This window comes from Hemitrygon akajei, chromosome 1 (assembly GCF_048418815.1).
Source record: "Hemitrygon akajei chromosome 1, sHemAka1.3, whole genome shotgun sequence".
NCBI lineage: Eukaryota > Metazoa > Chordata > Chondrichthyes > Myliobatiformes > Dasyatidae > Hemitrygon > Hemitrygon akajei.
In genome coordinates, this window is record NC_133124.1 from 76,864,193 (window position 1) to 76,884,017 (window position 19,825).

A 19,825-nucleotide genomic window follows, 5' to 3' on the forward strand; every position below is an offset into this window, starting at 1 on the left:
AAGATAGATAGATAGATACTTTATTCATCCCCATTGGGAAATTCAACATTTTTTCCAATGTCCCATACACTTGTTGTAGCAAAACTAATTACATACAATACTTAACTCAGTAAAAATATGATATGCATCTAAATCACTCTCTCAAAAAGCATTAATAATAGCTTTTAAAAAGTTCTTAAGTAGTTTACTTAAATACATTGAGTCCTAACCCCGGCACTTTAACATATCTTACTCCTGGCGGTTGAATTGTAAAGCCTAATGGCATTGGGGAGTATTGACCTCTTCATCCTGTCTGAGGAGCATTGCATCGATAGCAACCTGTCGCTGAAACTGCTTCTCTGTCTCTGGATGGTGCTATGTAGAGGATGTTCAGGGTTTTCCATAATTGACCGTAGCCTACTCAGCACCCTTCGCTCAGCTACCGATGTTATACTCTCCAGTACTTTGCCCACGACAGAGCCCGCCTTCCTTACCAGCTTATTAAGACGTGAGGCGTCCCTCTTCTTAATGCTGCCTCCCCAACACGCCACCACAAAGAAGAGGGCGCTCTCCACAACTGACCTATAGAACATCTTCAGCATCTCACTGCAGACATTGAATGACGCCAACCTTCTAAGGAAGTACAGTTGACTTTGTGCCTTCCTGCACAAGGCATCTGTGTTGGCAGTCCAGTCTAGCTTCTCGTCTAACTGTACTCCCAGATACTTGTAGGTCTTAACCTGCTCCACACATTCTCCATTAATGATCACTGGCTCCATATGAGGCCTAGATCTCCTAAAGTCCACCACCATCTCCTTGGTCTTGGTGATATTGAGACGCAGGTAGTTTGAGTTGCACCATATCACAAAGTCCTGTATCAGTTAAAGCCATGTTTGAACAGTGGTGCCCTGGGGAAGAGGCGCTGGCTGTCCACTCTATCTATTCCTCTTAATTCCCCCGCATTCTTCTAAATTCCAGTGAGTACTGGCCCAAAGCTGCCAAATGCTCCTCATATGTTAACCCTTTCATTCCTGTCCCTCAGCCTGGTGGTATGTGTCTTCAGGCTTTTGAATCTTCTGCTAGTGAGAAGATAGAGAAGAGAAAATGTCCAGGGTGGGTGAGATCTTTGGTTATGTTGGTTGCTTTACTGAGGGGAGCATGATGAAGGATCTCAGCCTGAAATGCCATCTATTCATTTCTCCATAGACGCTGCCTGATCTGCTGAGTACCTCCAGCCCCTTCAGCCCACAATGTCGTGCTGACCTTTTAACCTACTCTAAGATCTAACCCTTCTGTTATAAGGATTACCCCTCAATAATAATGATCAGTTCGGCACACAGAGAATCTGTATTTCCTGACAAGTGCCTTTATTGGCCCAGTTCACAAGCACGTGAATTTACACAACTGCATACCTGTGTGCACACCTACTAGGTTTCTCTGTCCCTCTATGAACAGTCAAAGAACAGAAAAGAGAATAGCCGGGTAAAAGAGCCTATGCTGGCCAGGAGTTCCTTGTGGTGCCAATGTAAATTCCATGTGTCTGATGTGGATTCATTCTTATTCTTTCCCTTATCGGACCAGTCTATGCAACGGACACACAAAATGGTGGAGGAACTCAGCGCGCCAGGCAGCATATATGAAAAAGATTAAACGGTCAATGTTTCAACCCAACACTCTTCATCCGGACCTGCAGATTTTGTCGTTTTTGTCGTGTTTCAGATCAATCGATGATGTTTCAGTTTTGTTGGTTTAAGGTCATCTGACTGACCTGTGTCAGATTCCCATTGATGTAGCCAAAGGCTACAAGCAGTATTGCTTTATGGCTCTTCCTCTAGCCTTGTGTCTAAGGTGACTTCCTTTGCTATTTTTCCTAACTCAGCCTGGTTCAAACCAGTCTAACCAGTTCACCCAAACACTGGGCTCAGCTGTTTCTTCTACGAGTTTACATTTTACATAATAAAGAGCTTCTCATCTGAGAATGGTCTCAGGTTTAGTAGACCATTAGCAGAAATTTCTTGTGTCCATGTTCAACTGTCTGATTAAATCAACTGTCTGATTAAATTATCCTTGAGTAAGAGCCAGTTCACCAGACAGTTCACAAAATGGTGGCTGCAAGGACAGTCTCACAAAATGGCCTCCTGCCACTACACAGCAAGAATAAAGACTTTTGTTTCTGTCTGTTTCCACTGCCCTTGCCTCATTCCTGTTCACTTATTTATAGATTTTCATTCTTTCTGACCATACTTCCCTTCCACGTGGCCTCCATTTTTCTTTCATCCACATGCCTACCTAAGAGCCTCTTAAATGTCACTAATATATCTACTTCTTCCACCACCCTGGCAGTATTTTCCACAAACCCACCACTCTCTGTGTAATAAAAAAAACAAACATCCTCCCCATCATTTCCTCTAATTATCTTAAAATTATGCCCCCTCATGTTAGCCACTTCCATCTTGGGGAAAAAGCCTCTGGCCATCCACTCTATCTATGCATATTGTCATCTTATACACCTCTATCAAGTCACTTTTCATCCTCATTTGCTCCAAAGTAAAATGCCCTAACTCACTCAACCTATCCCCATAAGGCATGCCCTCTAATCCAATCAGCATCCAGATAAATCTCCTCTAAAATGATACTAATTGGACTAGTACTCCATGGAGGGGAGACTGTTTTCCATGTTGTTCTGAGAGAGTCCACAACGTGATGTCCACAACCCTCTGCAGTTTCTTGCAGTCTCAACAGAGCAGTTGCCATACTAAGTTGGGATGTATCCAGATAGGATGATCTCTATGGTGTCTCAATAAACACTAGTGAGAGTCAAGGATGAAGTGCTAATTTCTTTAGATTTCTAAAGAAGTAGAGGCACTGTTAAGCTTTCTTGGCCATGAGATTTATTAAATATAGCAACCAATTGCTACACTACAAGCGACCACAATGAAAATTTGTCATTTTGGTGAGATTTAAATATTGGCCCAGATCCCAGGTGGAATTCCTCTTTGGGTAATTCTGAAGGATCTTTTTACCTGATAGGGCAAATTGATAGGGCAGTTAACAAGGTATATGGTGTGTTGGCCTTTGTGCGGTGAAGGATTGAGTTGAAGAGTTTTGAAGGAATGTTGCAGCTCTTTTAAACTCTGGTTAGGACACACGGAGGATTGTATTTGGTTCTGGTTGCCTCATTATAGGATGGATGCAGAAGCTTTAGACAGAGTGTGGAGGAGATTTACCAAGATGCTGCCTGGAATAGAGAGCATGTCTATAGAGGAAAGGTTGAGCAAGCTAGGACTTTTCTCTTTGGAGCAATGGAGTATGAGAGGAGACTTGATAGAGGTGTATGAGATCATAAGAGAAACAGAGTGGATATCAGCACTCTTTTACCAGGATGGCAATGAATAATACGAGATGATTATCAGGTGATTGGACTTCGCCACGGGCAGTTCCAAATCCGCCTGCGAAAGGAGGAGGGTTGGACATCGGCTCGCAACCCCATATCATAAAATCCCAGTGCTACAAAGACAACAACAGAAGCTCCAAAGACTTCATTACTCAGAGAGGAAGGATCTTTGAAGATGGGCTACATCTAGGGACATCTGGTCCAGGAGAGAGGATTCTGGTGAACTGCAGTAGGCGGACTTCTGCCCCTGGACGAGTAATGGGCTTAAAAAGAAGATAAAGTGAATGGAGGAAAATATAGGGGGGAATGTGAGAGGTAAGTTTTTTGCACAGAGAGTGGAAAATGCATGGGTCATGTTGCCAGGGTTGGTGGTAGAGACAGATGCATTAGAAACATTTAAGAGGTTCTTAGATCGGCACATGGATGAAAGAAAAATGGAGGGCGATCTAGCAGCTAAGAATTAGATTGATCCTGGAGAAGGCTAAAAAGTCCTGGGCTGAAAGGCCTGCACTGTACTACTTTATGTTCTAGAGCAAACATACCCAGCTATGGTAGGCTCCGCCTATTCTCTGGAATTATGCCAACCCCTATAGGGTAAGGGGAGTATGAGACTTGGGCGGAGCAGACCTCTCAGTTGTTAGATGAGTGGCAGTGCTCTGATGATGTAAAGCAACAGGGATTGGTTGAGAGTTTGAGTGGGAGGGCTGCTGACATTGTGAGCCGTCAAGTCCCAGTACCCCCTAGCAACTATGGGCGATTACATGGGAGCACTGGAAAAGGCATTTGGCATAACAGGGAGCCCAATGGAGCTCATGGTGGGGCTTCAGAAAATGCATCAGGAGAAGAGGGAGAAGCTAGTAGAAAAAGGGGGAAAGTTGACCGCTGAGTCATTCAACTTCGGGGACTCCCCAGTTCCTGCGGGTTGAAAGAGGAGGTTGGTAGAGAAAATGTTGAAGCTGGAAGGTACCTTTTCCCCTGACGAGTTTGATCTGGGTTGTTCCAAGAGCACTCATCATACAATCCAGGTGACTGAGGATACCTCGTTCGGAGAGAAGTCACGATGACTATTCCCTGCAGAGGTGAAAGACGTTCAGCAGCACTTAAGTAACTTGAAGGAAGCTGGGATTATCACTGAGTTTTGAAGCCCCTAGGTGACCCCAGTAATGGTGGCCAGAAAGAGGAATGGGAAGGTACGGATGTGCGTGGACTATAGGACTCTGAGCATGTGTACCATCCCCGATCAGTATGCTGTTCCAAGGATCGAAGACGCGCTGGACTGTCTGAGTGGTACAAAGTGGTTCAGTGTGTTGGACTTGAGTGGATATTACCAGATCCCCATGAGTGAGGCCGACAAAGAGAAGACGGCATTTATAAGTACACTGGGGTTCTTCCAATTCGAAAGGATGCCCCAGGGCATATCAGGAGCCCCTGCAACCTTCCAGCAGGTGATGGAGAAAATGGTGGGGGATTGGAACTTGCTTGAGGTATTGGTGTATCTGGATGACCTCATAGTGTTTGGGTCCACCTTGGAAGAACATGAAGCAAGGCTACTGAAGGTGCTGGGCCGCCTGAAAGCTGAAGCATTAAAACATTTCCTGGACAAGTGACAGTTCTGCAAGACGTCTGTTAGCTATGTTGGGCACATAGTTTCCCAATATGGAGTAACTACAGACCTGTCTAAGATAGATGCGGTGACCACCTGGCCAAGGCCCCAGACCGTGAACGCTTTGTGCTCGTTCCTCGGGTTTTGCGGTTACTGTTGGAGGTTTGTGAAGGGCTACCCGTTGAATCAGCTTCTGTGTGGTTACCCTCACTTGGGGAAGAAAGGGAGGGGGACAAAAGAAGAGGGGGTTAAAAGTACTTTAACCCTTCGGAGCGTTTTGGACTGATAGGGAATGTGAAATATGAAGAGGCCTTTCAGTCGTTGAAGGAGATGCTGACCCAGGTGCCTGTGCTAGCTTTTGCAGACCCCCGAATACTGTATGTACTGCAAATGGATGCCAGCAGTGAGGACTTAGGGGATGTCCTGGTATCAGGATCAGGGTACTGGGTTGAGGCCCGTGGTGTTTGTCGGCCGGAGTCTGTCGCCAAGAGAAACTATCCCATGCACAAGTTGGAGTTTCTGGCGTTGAAATGGGCGGTGGTGGATAAGCTGAGTGACTACCCCTATGGTGCCAAGTTTGAGGTGAGGATGGACAACAGTCTCCTAACTTATATCCTGACCTGGGCAAAATTGGATGTCACAGGCCATCGGTGGATGACGGCATTGTCTGACAATGATTTCAGCCTGAAATACCGGCCAGAAAGTAGGAGGATTGATGCTGATGCTTTGTCCCAACATGCGCATGAAGGGCTGGACAGGGATGAGGAGAGGGAGAGCGTTCCTGCCCCGGGGGTGAAAGCCATGTGACAGTTTGCCATCACGGTGAAGGCAGACAGAAAGCAGGGACAGGATCGAGCGGTGGATCAATTGAGAGTTTCGGATGACGCCATTCCACAAGTTTACTGTAACCTGACTGCTCTGAAGACAAACCAGTTACTGGAATTGTGTTCTGGGGAAGTGGCAGCTGCTCAGTGAGATGACTCTGGCACCGGTACCGTTTGGTCAGCGGTTGAAAAGGGAGACGTGGCCCAAGCGGAGAAGACGAAACACTCTGCAGTGCCTCCATTACTGTGAGAAAGGGCCAGGTTGGAGTTGAGGAACTGGATCTTATATCAGGTCACGTCACCTCCGGACCAGCCTCAGTATTCCCAGCTGGTTCTGCCTGAGAATTATTGGAGGATGGTGTTGAAGTCACTTCATGATGATTCTGGACATCTGGGGGTTGAAAAGACCCATGGATTGCTCAAAGACTGCTTTTACTGACCCCAGATGAAGTCAGAGGTCGAAGAATACTGCAAGTCATGCATTCGATGCATACGATAGAAGATGCTGCCTATGCGTCTCCCTCGTCCCACTTGCAGAGTGCGGGGCCCATTGACCTGATGTGTATGGATTTCCTATCAATAGAGCCAGATGCCAGCAACATGGCGAACGTCTTAGTCATCACAGATCAGTACACCAGATATGCACGGGCTTTCCCTACCAAGTGGCCAGAGTATTATGAAAGAAGTATTTCGTTTATTATGGCCTCCTCAGGTGGATACATAATGATCTGGGACGGGATTTTGCGGGGAGGCTCATCGATGAGTTACAGAGCTTGCTCGGAGTCAGGAAGTCAGGGACTACCCCTTATCACCCGCAGGCAATCCCTAGCCCAAGAGGTTTAATTGGACCTTGCTAAACATGCTCGGAACCTTAGAGATCAGCAAAAAGAGCAAGTGGAGTCAACATATTGGACATCTGGTACACTGTTATGATTGTACATGAAATGAAGCTATTAGGTACTCGCCATATTATTTGATATTTAGGCACAAGGTGAGGTTGCCCATTGACCTTTTTTTGGGATTGATGAGGACAACCTACTACCGAAGACTCATTTGAAGTATGTGTCTGATATGAGAAGGGAACTGAAAAAGGCTTATGAATCAGTTGAGGTCGCGGCTGCCAAGCAGAATCAAGGAAATAGGAGATATGATCAAAAGGTTAGGTTCTCCCAATTCATGCCGGGAGACCGAGTCCTCATGAGGAATTTGGGGCTACCTGGTGAGTTTAAGTTGGCCAACTGCTGGGCGGCTACGCCCGATGTGGTGGAGAGACAGATGCCAAACGTACCAGTTTTCTGGGTGAAACCAGAGGATGGGAATCGGTTTGTCAAGATTCTCCATTGGAACCACCTTCTGCCTCTGGGACAAGAGGTGCAAGTTGACCCAGAGCCCAACCTGGAGCCTACACCCAGTAAGAGGACTCTGCAGCAATGCGGGGCGACTGCAGGACCAACAACAGGAGAGATTAGACCAGCCTCTGCCCCTGAATGGGATACTGATTCAGAGGATGAGGACATAGGGGTATGGTATATTCTGCCTTTTGCTAACTCCCCATTGATTGAGGAAGTGACTGCTAAACCTTCCCACGCAGAGTCGGGTGAAATCGGGGGGTGGGGGTGCAGGGAGGCTATCTGTGGACAGCCTGGGTTTCAGCGGGACCCTGCAAGGGATGGAGCGGGGCTCAGCCAAGGTACAGAGGGGGCTGAGTTGCAGGAGGGCATGAGTGGTAGACCAGGGAGGCCTTGCCAGGTAGACCAGACGTATCCCCAGTAGTGTCGAACATGAAGAGGTAGGTGAGAGGTAATGGAGGTCTCAGAGAATTAGGAGACCACCGGATAGGCTGGCCTATGTAGGACCGGGTGAACAGAAAGTGGCCCCTGCTGCTTTGGGGAGCTATGTCACTGCCTTTCACACCTGGGTTGGACTTTGTGTTTTGCAGGAAGGGTTGGCAAATTATCTCAAAGTCATGAGGACATGACTAAATTTGATGGGGGGGGGGGGGAGAGTGTAATGCCCTGGCAAAGGTTTCACTGCTAATGTAAAGGTTTCTCTGCAGCAGCAGTGTTTGGGTTATGCCTAGAGATAACGGGGGCTTTGGAATGTGTGGCGTCCAGTGAGGGGAGGTTATTTCTTTTGTGTGTGCCCGAGAGCGAGGTATTTGCGGGCTTCTGTTCAGTAGAAGATGGAGAGAGAACGGAGAGGTCGTGGACTGCTGGGCAGAGTGGACCTGGAATGGGGTCAGTGGTCGACGACACCCGGGGAAAATTGATGGAGAATGAACCGATGGGAAAATCGTGAGCTCCAACAGGCACATTAGAATGTTTCATTAAAATGAGCACATTTTCCCTTTTTGTTTTCTCTTTTAACCCTGTAGTCAAATTAAGAATTATAAAGCTCTGTTGTTTAATTGCATATTCTGTACTGTTCATTATTTTGTGGTACAGGCAGTCCCTGGGTTACGTACGAGTTCCTTTCCTGAGTCCGTCTTTAAGTCGGATTTGTACGTAAGTCGGAACAAGTACATCCAGTATTATTTAGCATCAGTTAGTCAAAAGTTTGTCTTACTATATAGTATATATTTTACCTTTCTATGCATATAAAACACTTAAGAAACACATGTATTCCAATAATTAAACCATTGCGTTGCTTAGTAATAATTGTAGCTTTCATCGAGGCAGGGCCTTTCACATGCTCCATTATTCTCACTTTAACCGTTATCCTTTAAAATTGTTCCGATCATTGACCGACTGTAGCTTAACGCTTTTCCAATGACTGATGACGTTTCACCTCTTTCCAAATGCTTTATTATTTCTACTTTATTTTCAATTGCGATCGCTTCCCATCAATGGAACAGAAACACTGCGGGCTGTGGGTCCCAAGGTCCGTTGGGTCCTAAGGACCACCGCACTGAGACAGGCTAAATGAGACAAGTGGGGGCTGTGCTGGGTTTGATCCTCCACAATATTCCGCGTGGGAATTTAAACTGGAAGTGGCAGTTTTTTTTGTACGAGGTCAAGTTGCAAGCTCAACATCAACCCAGCACAGATGGTACGGGAGTCACTGCATTGACATCAATGCGGCACGGGAGCAGTCTGTCACTGGATCGAACTCGGGACCCTCCGTTCTCGAGCCCGGCGCTGATCTCACTGCGGCACCAGCCGACTGGAATGGGGGGGGGGGGGCGCGGGGTCAGGGTGAATCTTACTAAGAAAAATTTAAGCCAAATATGAAGTTAAACACTCAACACAGTGTCAACGGCAATGACTTAAAAGAGTGGACGGCATCACGATCCAACTTAAAATGGCGGATTGCATCGCGATCTGACTTAAGATGGTGGACGGCTTTCTCCTTCCTCGGTTCATAAGTACGAGTTGTTCGTAAGTCGGCCAATCGTAACTCAGGGACTAACTGTACTGATTTGTAACGGGAAAACATCACGCAGCATCCACACAAACGAGATTTCACAAATTTGGCAGGGCCAAATACTATCTTCCCCTCGACTATCGCCACCAGCCGAACCTAAAGGTTACTGGTCTATAAGATGATAGAGGCATAGATAGGGTGGACAGCCAGCACTTTTTTTCCCAGCGTGGAAATAGCTAATAAATAGGACATAATTTGAAGGTGATTGGAGGAGAGTATAGGGAGGATATCAGAGGTAGGTTTGTTTTACACAGAGTGGTGAGAGGAGGGAAGTGCTACCAGAGATGGTGGTGGAAGCAGATACATTTGTGACACAAGAGAAAACTGGAGGGCTATGTGGGAGGGAAGGGTTAGATTGATCCTGGAGTAGTTTAAAAGGTCAGTACAACATTATGGGTTGAGGGGCTTGTACTGTACTCTTCAATGTTCTATCCTCAGCCTTCAAAGTCAAAATCAAGTTTATTGCATATGTACAAGTCTGTACTGTACATGCACAGATGCAATGACAAAAACTTACTTCCAGCAGCCTCATGAGCACATAGCATTAGATAGGCAGCATTCACAAGAAAAAAATAAATTTTAGGCACCTTTTGCAATAAACCACAATTAGCACAAAGCAAAGCAACATCCATTTTAGTGTAAAGTAGTCATAGTGTTGCAATACTGAGGTAGCAATTAGGGTTGTGCAGGTTAAAGGGATGTACTGTAGATGTTCTTGAGCCTGGTGATGTGGACTTCAGGCTTCTGTACATCATGCTGGATGGTAATTCATTGCCCAGATGGTGGAAATCTTTGTGCCTTTTTTGAGGCAGTGCCTCCCGTAGATACTATTGCAGCGAGGAGGGGTGTACCCGTTATATTTTGGGCAGAGTTCACTACTCTCTGCAGCTTCTTGCGTTCTTTCGCCATCGAATTGCTGGACCAGACCATCATGTAACAAGTCAGGATACTTTCAATAGGTGAGTAATATAAACAATGTCAATCAGTTTGGCCAAATGGACCTACATCTGACTGTTGTTTTACAGGTGTCGAACAGGCGATAATTGGTGGTATTCGGGCACATACTGTGAAAACCTCAGTGAACAACAGGATACCGTTGTAATTGCTGTGACTTCATCTGTAGTCATCTTCCTGGGCATGCTGCTGATCACACTGCTCACTGCATACTGCATGAGGAAGAAGTACCGGAAGCAAATGATCAAGTCTGACAAGGATGTCGGTTTAGCCAATGTGAGTATTCAAAACTGATTTGTCAAAAGCAAGTTGTGCAGATCCCCCATATTTATTTTTTTCTCTCTGTAACCATTGGAAATCTATGTTCACTGGGATGGCGTGGTAGCGTAGTGGCTAGAGTAACGCTATACAGCACCAGCAATGAGAACGTACAAACTCCCTGCAAACAGCAGCGGGAATTGAACCACCATTACTGGTGCTGACCAGCATGGATACTAGATTTATAAGCAAGGAGGATGAACTGAAAGTGTAGATCAATACGTGGATGAATGTTGTGGCCATTACAGAGACTTGGATGACACAGGGGCAGGAATGGCTGCTGAGTATGACGGGCTTTAGATGCTTCAAAAAGGATAGGGAAGGAGGCAAAAAAGTGGGGGAGTGGGACTGCTAATTAGGGATAGTATCACAGCTGCAGAAAAGAAGGAAGTCATGGTGGGATTGTCTACTGAGTCATTGTGGGTGAAAATCAGAAACAGGAAGGAGCAATAACTCTAATGGGTGTATTTTCCTAGACTGCCCCAGTAGTAACAGAGACATTGAGGAACAGATAGGGAGGCAGATCCTGGACCGGAGCAATTATAATAGAATTGTTGTGATGAGTGATTTTAACTTTCCTAATATTGACAAGCATCTCCTTAGAGCACAGGGTTTAGATGGGGTGGAGTTTGTTAGGTGTGTTCAGGGAGGTTTCCTAATGCAACACATAGATAAGCCAACTAGAGGAGAGGCTGTACTTGATCTGGTATTGGAAAATGAACCTGGTCAGGTGTCAGATCTCTTGGTGGGAGGGCATTTTGGAGGTACTGATCACAATTCTATCTCCTTTACCATAGCACAGGAGAGGGATAGGACCATGTGAGAATAGGACCAATCAGGAGTGAGAGTGGAAACGTGCATGGAGCTGGAGGAGGTAGTGGATGTACTTCATGACCACTTTGCTTCAGTATGCACCAGTGAAAAGGACCTTGGCAATAGTGGGTATGAATTACAGCGGACTGAAATGCTTGACTGTATAGACATTAAGAAAGAGGATGTGCTGGAGCTTTTGCAAGGTATGAAGTTGGATAAGTCACTGGGACAGGATGAGATATACCCAGGCTACTGTGGGAAGCAAGGGAGGAGATTGTTGAGTCTCTTGCGATGGTCTTTGAATCATCAATAGGGATGGGAGAAGTACCAGAGAATTGGAAGGTTGTAAATGTTGTTCCCTTGTTCAAGAAAGGGAATAGAAATAACCCATAAAATTATAGACCAATTACGTAGTCTGTCTTCACTGGTGGGCAAGTTGTTGGAGAAGATCCTGACAGGCAGGATTTATGAGCATTTGGAGACATGTAGTCTGATCAGAGATAGTCAGCATGGCTTTGTCAAGGGCAGGTCATGCCTTACGAATCTGAGCGCATACTTTGAGGATGTAACAAAGCTCACTGATGAAGATAGTGTACATGGATTTCAGTAAGACAGTTGATAAGGTTTCCCATGCGAGGCTCATTCAGAAAGTAATGAAGCATGGGATCCATGGAGACCTTGCTTTGTGGATCCAGAATTAGCTTGCCCACAGATGCAAAGGGTGGTTGTAAATGATTCGTATTCTGCATGGAGGTCAGTGACCAGTGATGTTCTACAGGGATCTGTTCTGGCACCTCTCCTCTTTGTGATTTTTATAAATGACCTGGAGGAGGAAATAGAAGCGTGGGTTAGTAAGTTTGCTGATGACACAAAAGTTGGGGGTGTTGTGGGTAGTCTGGAGGGTTGTCAGAGATTACAGCGGGACATTGATAGGATGCAGCACTGGGTTGAGAAGTGGCAGATGGACTTCAATCCAGTTAAGTGTGAGGTGATTAATTTTGGTCGGTCAAATGTGAAGAAGTAATATAATATTCTGTCTTCAGTAAGACTTGGCAGTGTGGAGGATCAGCAAGCTCTTGGGGTCCATGTCCATAGGACACTCAAAGCTGCTGCATAGGTTGACAGTGTTGTTAAAGCATATGGTGTGTTGGCCTTCAACTGTGGGATTGAGTTCAAGAGCTGTGAGGCAAGTTTACAGCTATACAAGACTTTTAGTTAGACCCCACTTGGAGTACTGTGTTCAGTTCTGGTCACCTCATTAGAAGAAGGATGTGGATACTATAGAGAGTGCAGAGGAGATTTATAAGGATGTTGCTTGGATTGGATAGCATGCTTTATGAGAATAGGTTGAGTGATCTTGGCCTTTTCTCCTTGGAGTGACAGAGGATGAGAGATGACCTGATAGAGGTGTATAAGATGATGAGAGGCATTGATCATGTGGATAGCCAGAGGCTTTTTCCCAGGGCTGAAATAGCTAACATGAGGGGGAAGATTTTAAGTGCTTGAAAGTAGGTACAAGGGGGACGTCAGAGGTGAGTTTTTCTACACAGTGGTGGGTGCATGGAATGCACTGCCAGCGAAGTGATAGAGGCGAATACTATAGGATCTTTTAAGAGACTCTTAGTATATAGAGCTTAGAAAAATAGAGGGCTATGCACTTGGGAAATTCTAGGCAGTCTGTAGAGTAGGTTACACAGTCGGCACAACATTGTGAGCTGAAGGGCCTGTAATGTGCTGTAGATTTCCATGTTCTAATCCCATTGACCTGCTTTTGGTTTGTTGCACACCATGCTTCTTAAACACAGTGAGTCCACCACTTGCTCAGGCATCGTGTTTCTGATCAAATTCACCCACAAACCTGCACATGTCAGGGAGGCCGGAGGAAACTAGAGCACCCAGAGGAAAATCACGATCTCAGGGGGAATGTGCAGACTCCACACAGACGGGAACCCAGGCCAGACTCAAACTCACGTCTCTGGAGCCATGAGCCAGTGGCTCTATCACCTGCACAAATGTCATCCATTTTTCACAATTCAGAAAAGTGAGCGAGACATTTGCCAAGCCATCACTATTTCTAAACAATCAGAAACCTGGGAACAATTTGGGACACCTTGGCTTTCAGATCCCAGTGAGGTGGTGCACTTTCTAAGTAGAGTCCATCCAGCTCCAGCTGTGATCTGAGAATTCAGCTCGACTGGGTGAGCAGGATCTACTTGTGTGTGAAGTCCAGCTCCAACCTGGGCTATGCATTTCCCAATAGATCCATTAAGGGAAATGCTTATGAAGACTCAATTGTATTGCTTGTAACTATACTCATAACATTATCAATTTCCAATGTCAAAATTGTTGCATTGTTTTTCTGACAGACCGAATTTTGAAAGGCTCTACTCACAGAAAAGGGACAGGAAACTCCAAGCAAGGACATTTCAGCAGAAATCCAAATCAAACTGGACATATTTGTATATTGTGATTTAGCTTTACAGATATTTGACTTCTAGTTAAAAATTGTACTAAAGGAGCTGATTGTAACAATCGATGGTGTTTGAACATTAAATGAAAATGTTAAATAAAATGAGCATTAAATGAGCATTGCATGAAAATGTTAAATAAAAATGACTGCAAAACAATCATAAAACAAGAGCAAACACGGGGAAATCTGCAGATGCTGGAAATTCAGACAACAACAGACACAAAATGCTGGTGGAACACAGCAGGCCAGGGAGCATCTATAGGGAGAAGCGCTGTCGACTTTTCGGGCCGAGACCCTTCGTCAGGACTAACCGAAAGGAAAGATAGTAAGAGATTTGAAAGTAGTGGGGGGAGGGGGAAATGCGAAATGATAGGAGAAGACCGGAGGGGGTGGGATGAAGCTAAGAGCTGGAAAGGTGATTGGTGAAAGTGATACAGAGCTGGAGAAGGGAAAGGATCATGGGACGGGAGGCTTCAGGAGAAAGAAAGGAGTGGGGGGAGCACCAGAGGGAGATGGAGAACAGGCAAACAACTAAATATGTCAGGGATGGGGTAAGAAGCGGAGGAGGGGCATTAACAGAAGTTAGAGAAGCCAATGTTCATGCCATCAGGTTGGAGGCTACCCAGCCGGTATATAAGGTGTTGTTCCTCCAACCTGAGTTTGGATTCATTTTGACAGTAGAGGAGGCCATGGATAGACATATCAGAATGGGAATGGGACGTGGAATTAAAATGTGTGGCCACTGGGAGATCCTGCTTTTTCTGGTGGACCGAGCATAGGTGTTCAGCGAAATGTATCAAGGTTGGTTTGTGACTGCAGGATTATCATGATTTAATCACTTGTAGTTATGAGATAGAATTTAAAATTGAAAATGGTTTTATCAGTGTCAGCAATGAATTTAATAGTGACTCGAGAAAGAGGATAGATGGATCAGGAGCAAGAGTAGGAAATCCACTCCTTTGAACCTACTTTGTCATCAAGATCATTACTGACATATCTCAGTGCTGCATATCACCATATCCTTAGATTCCATCAGTGTCCACTCCCTCTGTTATTGACATTGACCTCTGCTCTGATGCAGGTAATGGAGGCTTCACAGTTATTCGGTGGGGAGGGGGGAGACTTCCAACATTCACCATACCCTGCCTGATGGAAATTCTCCTCATCTCAGCCTAAACAGCCTACCACTTAACTTCAGGCTGCGCCCCTGGTCCCAGATGAGAGAAGGCAGGAACGGGGTACTGATTGTGGATGATCAGCCATGATCACATTGAATGGCGGTGCTGGCTCGAAGGGCTGAATGGCCTACTCCTGCATCTATTGTCTATTGCCAGACTCCTCAGCCGGGGAAATTTCTTCCCTGCATCTGCCCTTCAAGAATTTTGTAAATGCCTAGAAGATATCCACTCAATCTTCTAATTTATAGAGGCCAGTCCCAGATTATTAATCTCATTCATATAGTAAACCAGGGGTTCCCAACCTGGGGTGCGAGATGGAATTTCAGGGGGTGCGACAAAGAGTGGCTTGTGTCCTTGAGTGATGAGTCACGAGTCATCACTCAGCCAGCTGCCAGTGTGCCTTGACAAATGGTAGTAACGTTGGTCCCAAGCACGCTCCAGTCTCCCACTGCCCGAGTCAGCATTGAGGATTCTTATTAGTGTTACCTGGGAAGTTACACCTCAGAGTCGAGGAGTCTCATCATTGTTAGCTAGAAGGTTACATCTCAGAGTTAAAAATCATCTCATAATGCCAAAATCTTTATATATCCATAATCAACCATCAAGTAACGACTTCGTGTTAAAACTAAACCCGCAGACAGTAGGTAAATTATTCAATTATAAAATTTTAAAAAGCCGCATTTTGATAAAAAGCAGCTGAAGTCATTTATTCGTATTTGTCTCAATGCATTAAAGACGTTTTTGAATTTCAAAGGTTTTTTCTCTTAAAAGGTTTTTTTCTTGAATCGTTGATAATTTTGAATTATGTTAGTTAAGGTATCATGGTTAGCACCGAGGATTTTGAATCGTGTGATGGGAGTTCATATCTCCAGTAATCATCGGAAATAGGTGTGTAAATTCAATAGAGAGTAGCCTAATAATTCGTGTTGCGTCCCCGTAGCATTTCCACCTGACGATTTATCTTGGCTTAACCGCAGATAATATCGTAATATAATAGTCGAAAGTGTATTTCTCATGATACTTTGCTATAGGCGTGTCTGGTTGACCAAAGTGGTCATCCCTGACTTAGTCAGATAGTTTTTCTCATATTAGCTCATATTTTTCCCTTCATTAACCCGTCATCATGTCAAAAAGAAGGAAATGGAATGACGACTATGTGTGCTTTGCTTTCATTTGCACAACAGGAAATAATGGCTTGCAAAAAACCCTAGTGCATTCTTTGTAGTGTTGTGTTTTCCAACTCAAATCTGAAACCATCCAAGCTTCAAGAGCACTTCAAGAACAAGCATGGCGGAGCTGATGTTGAAGGACATGATGTTGGGTTGTTGAAAATCAAAAGAGCTCGTTTTGATTCACAAGGAACTCTTCCAAAATTAGGTTGTGTTTCTGTTGAGAAACCACTACTTCTTGCTTCATACCAAGTGGCACATAAAGTGGCCAAATCCAAGAAACCCCATACAATTGCGGAAGATCTCATCAAGCCATGTGTACTGGAAATGGCAACAATTATCCTGGGCAAAGAAGCAAGAAAAAAATTTGAACAGGTGCCCCTATCAAATAATGTCATTCACAACCGAATCAGTGATTAGAGTGAAGATATTTTGGACCAAGTCATCTCAGATGTCAGAGCTAGTCCTCTTAAAATCTCTATTCAGTTGGATGAGTCAACTGATGTCTCCAGTTGTAGTCAACTCATCACATTAGTGAGTTATGTCAATGATGGTGCTGTGAAGGAAGATTTCCTGTTTTGTAAAGATCTGAAAACAAACACAACTGCAAAGGATGTGATGCAGCTGCTGAAAGACATCTTTGCCAAACACGATTTAGATATCAAAGTCATTGGTTCTGTGTGCACTGATGGGGCACTTGAAATGCTTGGAAATAAATCTGGCTTTTCTGCATTGATGAAAAAGGAGATTCCAGACTTGCAAGTTACCCATTGTTTTCATCATTGGCATGCTTTGGCATCAAAAACATTGCTTCCAAATTTGAAGAAAGTCGTTGATACTTCAAATTATTCTCTTCAAATTATTTTGTGAGGATCTGAGAAGTGAGCATTCAGTTTTGCTTTTCCACACTTTGTCCGTTGGTTGTCACGAGGACAAGCTTTAACCTGCTTCTTTGAACTGAGGGAAGAAATCAAAGTTTTTCTGGAGGAGCGTGAATGTGATCTGGTTGGGGCAATGGAATCACAGGAATTCGCCCAAATGCTGGCTTACTTAGCTGACATTTTCAGTCATATGAATGACCTGAGTGTTTCTTTTCAAGGAAAAGGGATAAACATATTGAAGGCTTGTGAAAAGTTGAATGCCTTCAAAGAAAAGTTACGCCTTTGGCATCGAAGGATGGAAAGAGGCGATCTCTCAAATTTTCCTTCACTAGAAGAGATGGTTGATGATGCTGGATCCATAACTCCTACTGTGCATGAAGAAATTGTGGCTCATTTGGAAATGCTGTCAGAATCGTTTGATGGATATTTTGCTGCTGGAGACCTGAAGATTTCAGAAGAATGGATCATGAATCCATATTCCTACAATTTGGAGAAAATGTCAGATGATGAAGAGCTGAAGGAAGATCTTATTGATTTCTGGACAAATCGAGCTCTTGAAATGCAATTTGAAAGCAAGACTTTGGAGGAGTTTTGGTGTGCAGCACTGGATATGTTCCCAAGACTTGGTGGAAAAGCACTCTGTGTCCTCACTCCATTTGCAACAACATACTTGTGTGAAGGCAACACGAGTGAATCTGCAGATGCTGGAAATAAATAAAAAAACACGAAATGCTGGCAGAACTCAGCAGGCCAGACAGCATCTGGCCTGCTGAGTTCTGCCAGCATTTCGTGTTTTTTATACTTGTGTGAATCTGGATTCAGTTCTCTTTTGTCAATCAAGACAAAATCTAGGAATCTCCTGAATCCACAGGCAGACCTGCGGATCACAGTCAGCAAGAAAGTTCCACGTTTTGACAAAATCATGAATGAGAAGCAGGAGCAAAGAAGTCATTGAATTTTATGTTCACAATTGGGATTGATTTTACTGTTTACAATTTTTTCTGTATAAATTAGAATCTAATTGTTCAATTTATATTTGCATTTTATGCACTGAATTAAAAGCTTATTTTTTTAAGTTCAATTTGTTCACCCGCAGTATTGTATGTGGTTCAATTTGTGGTTCAAAAATTAGAAATTAGACCATCTTCAAATGTGATATTACTTTTGTAGGGGGTGCGAACATTAATCAAACATTTCCTAGGGGTGTGGGGCATAGAAAAGGTTGGGAACCACTGTTCTAAGATGTTGGCACTTGTGGCACTTTTGTCAATGTTGAATATATCAGGCGTCAGCTGTTTATCCAGTGTTTTTTCTGAGTGTTTCTGTGAACCAGGTTGGTGTAGCTGGGGACCTGTGGTGTCAATGACTCACACAAACCATTAACCAGGTAACAGAGTGTGTTGGTGGGAATAATAAGAAAATTTAAAGATCTAAGTTAGCTCCTCACTTGTAAATATTGTTTATTTAGCAGTGTTGGAACATTCCCCAAGGGAATTTCCAATAGATTGTTGATAATGTGCAATTCAACACCTAAATTCTTGGGGATGTTAACAGGGTGAGTGTTTGAGAAGCACACAAGGTGCTGGAGGCACTCAGCAGGAGTGGCAGCACTATGGAGAGGGCTGAGACCTTTCATCAGGACTGGAAAAGAAGGAGAGGGAAGCCAGAATAAGAAGGTTAGAGGAGGGAAAGGAGTACAAGCTGACAGATGATAGGTGAGATCAGGTGATGGGAAGGTGAGTAGAGGGGATGATGATGTGAGAAACTTGGAGGGAATAGTTGGAAGAGGTAAAGGGCCGAAAATGAAAAAAAGACATTATTCTTGGAAGAACGGATTGCAGGAGGGGAACCAGAGAGATGTGTTGTGATGTGATGGGCAGTGAGAAGAGAAGGGTTGCGATGGCGACCAGAATGGGGAATGGAAAAAGATACAAGAGGGGAGGGGAGAGTAATTACCAGAAGTTAGAAAACTTGGATGTTCATGCTATCGGGTTGGAGACTATCCAGGGGGAATATGAGGTGCTTCTCCCCCAACCTGAGTTTGGTCTCATCATGACAGTGGAGGAGGCCATGGACAGACATGTCTGAATGGGAATGGGAATGGGAAGTGGAAATGAAATGGGTGGCCACCGTGAGCTCCTGCCTTCTGCAGCGGACAGAGCAAAAGGTGCTCAAAATGTGGGCCCACAATCTACGTCAGGTCTCACCGATGTGTAGGAGGTAGCACTGGCAGCATTGGATACGATAGATGACCCTGACAGACTCACAGATGAAGGGTCACGTCAAAGTTCAAAGTTCATTTATTATTACGATACGTATGTAATATCCAACCCTGAGATTTGTCTTCCCACAGACAGCCATGAAACAAAGAAACACCGCAGAACCTGTTCAAAGAAAACATCAAACACCCATCACACACAAAAAAGAACAAATCACAGAAATGGTAAAAACGAGCAAATAACACAGAATATTAAACATCAAACCAGAGACTTCTTGAAACAGTCTAGGAATGTTCAGTTAAGATTAGTTCAGTTCAAATTAGCATTGTGTCGTTCATTGACTGCAGTATGCCCCTATCAACATTGCACAAAATAGCAATAAAAAAGGAGGGAGGGGAGAGTAATTACCACAAGTTAGAGAAATCGATGTTGATATCATCAGGTTGGAGGCTACCCGGAGGGAATATGAGGTACTGCTCTCCCAACCTGAAAGGACTGTTTGGAGCCCTGAGTAGTGGCAAGGGAGGAGGTGCAGGGGCAGGTGTAGCGCTTGGCACACTTGTACGGACAAGTGGTGGGCGGAGATCAGTGGGAGGGACA

General features: G+C 44.6%; 1 protein-coding gene across 1 annotated transcript in view; it reads left to right on the forward strand.

Annotated features, from left to right (window-relative positions):
* The window catches only part of LOC140727978 (meprin A subunit beta-like), a 67,435-nt gene extending 53,556 nt beyond the window's left edge, over positions 1–13,879 (forward strand). Inside the window, exons 14-15 of the mRNA XM_073046040.1 lie at positions 10,249–10,453; positions 13,675–13,879. Coding sequence (XP_072902141.1) covers positions 10,249–10,453; positions 13,675–13,686 — 217 coding nt within the window. The 3' untranslated portion in view covers positions 13,687–13,879. The remainder of the gene's footprint in view (positions 1–10,248; positions 10,454–13,674) is intronic.
* Positions 13,880–19,825: the final 5,946 nt, after the last annotated feature.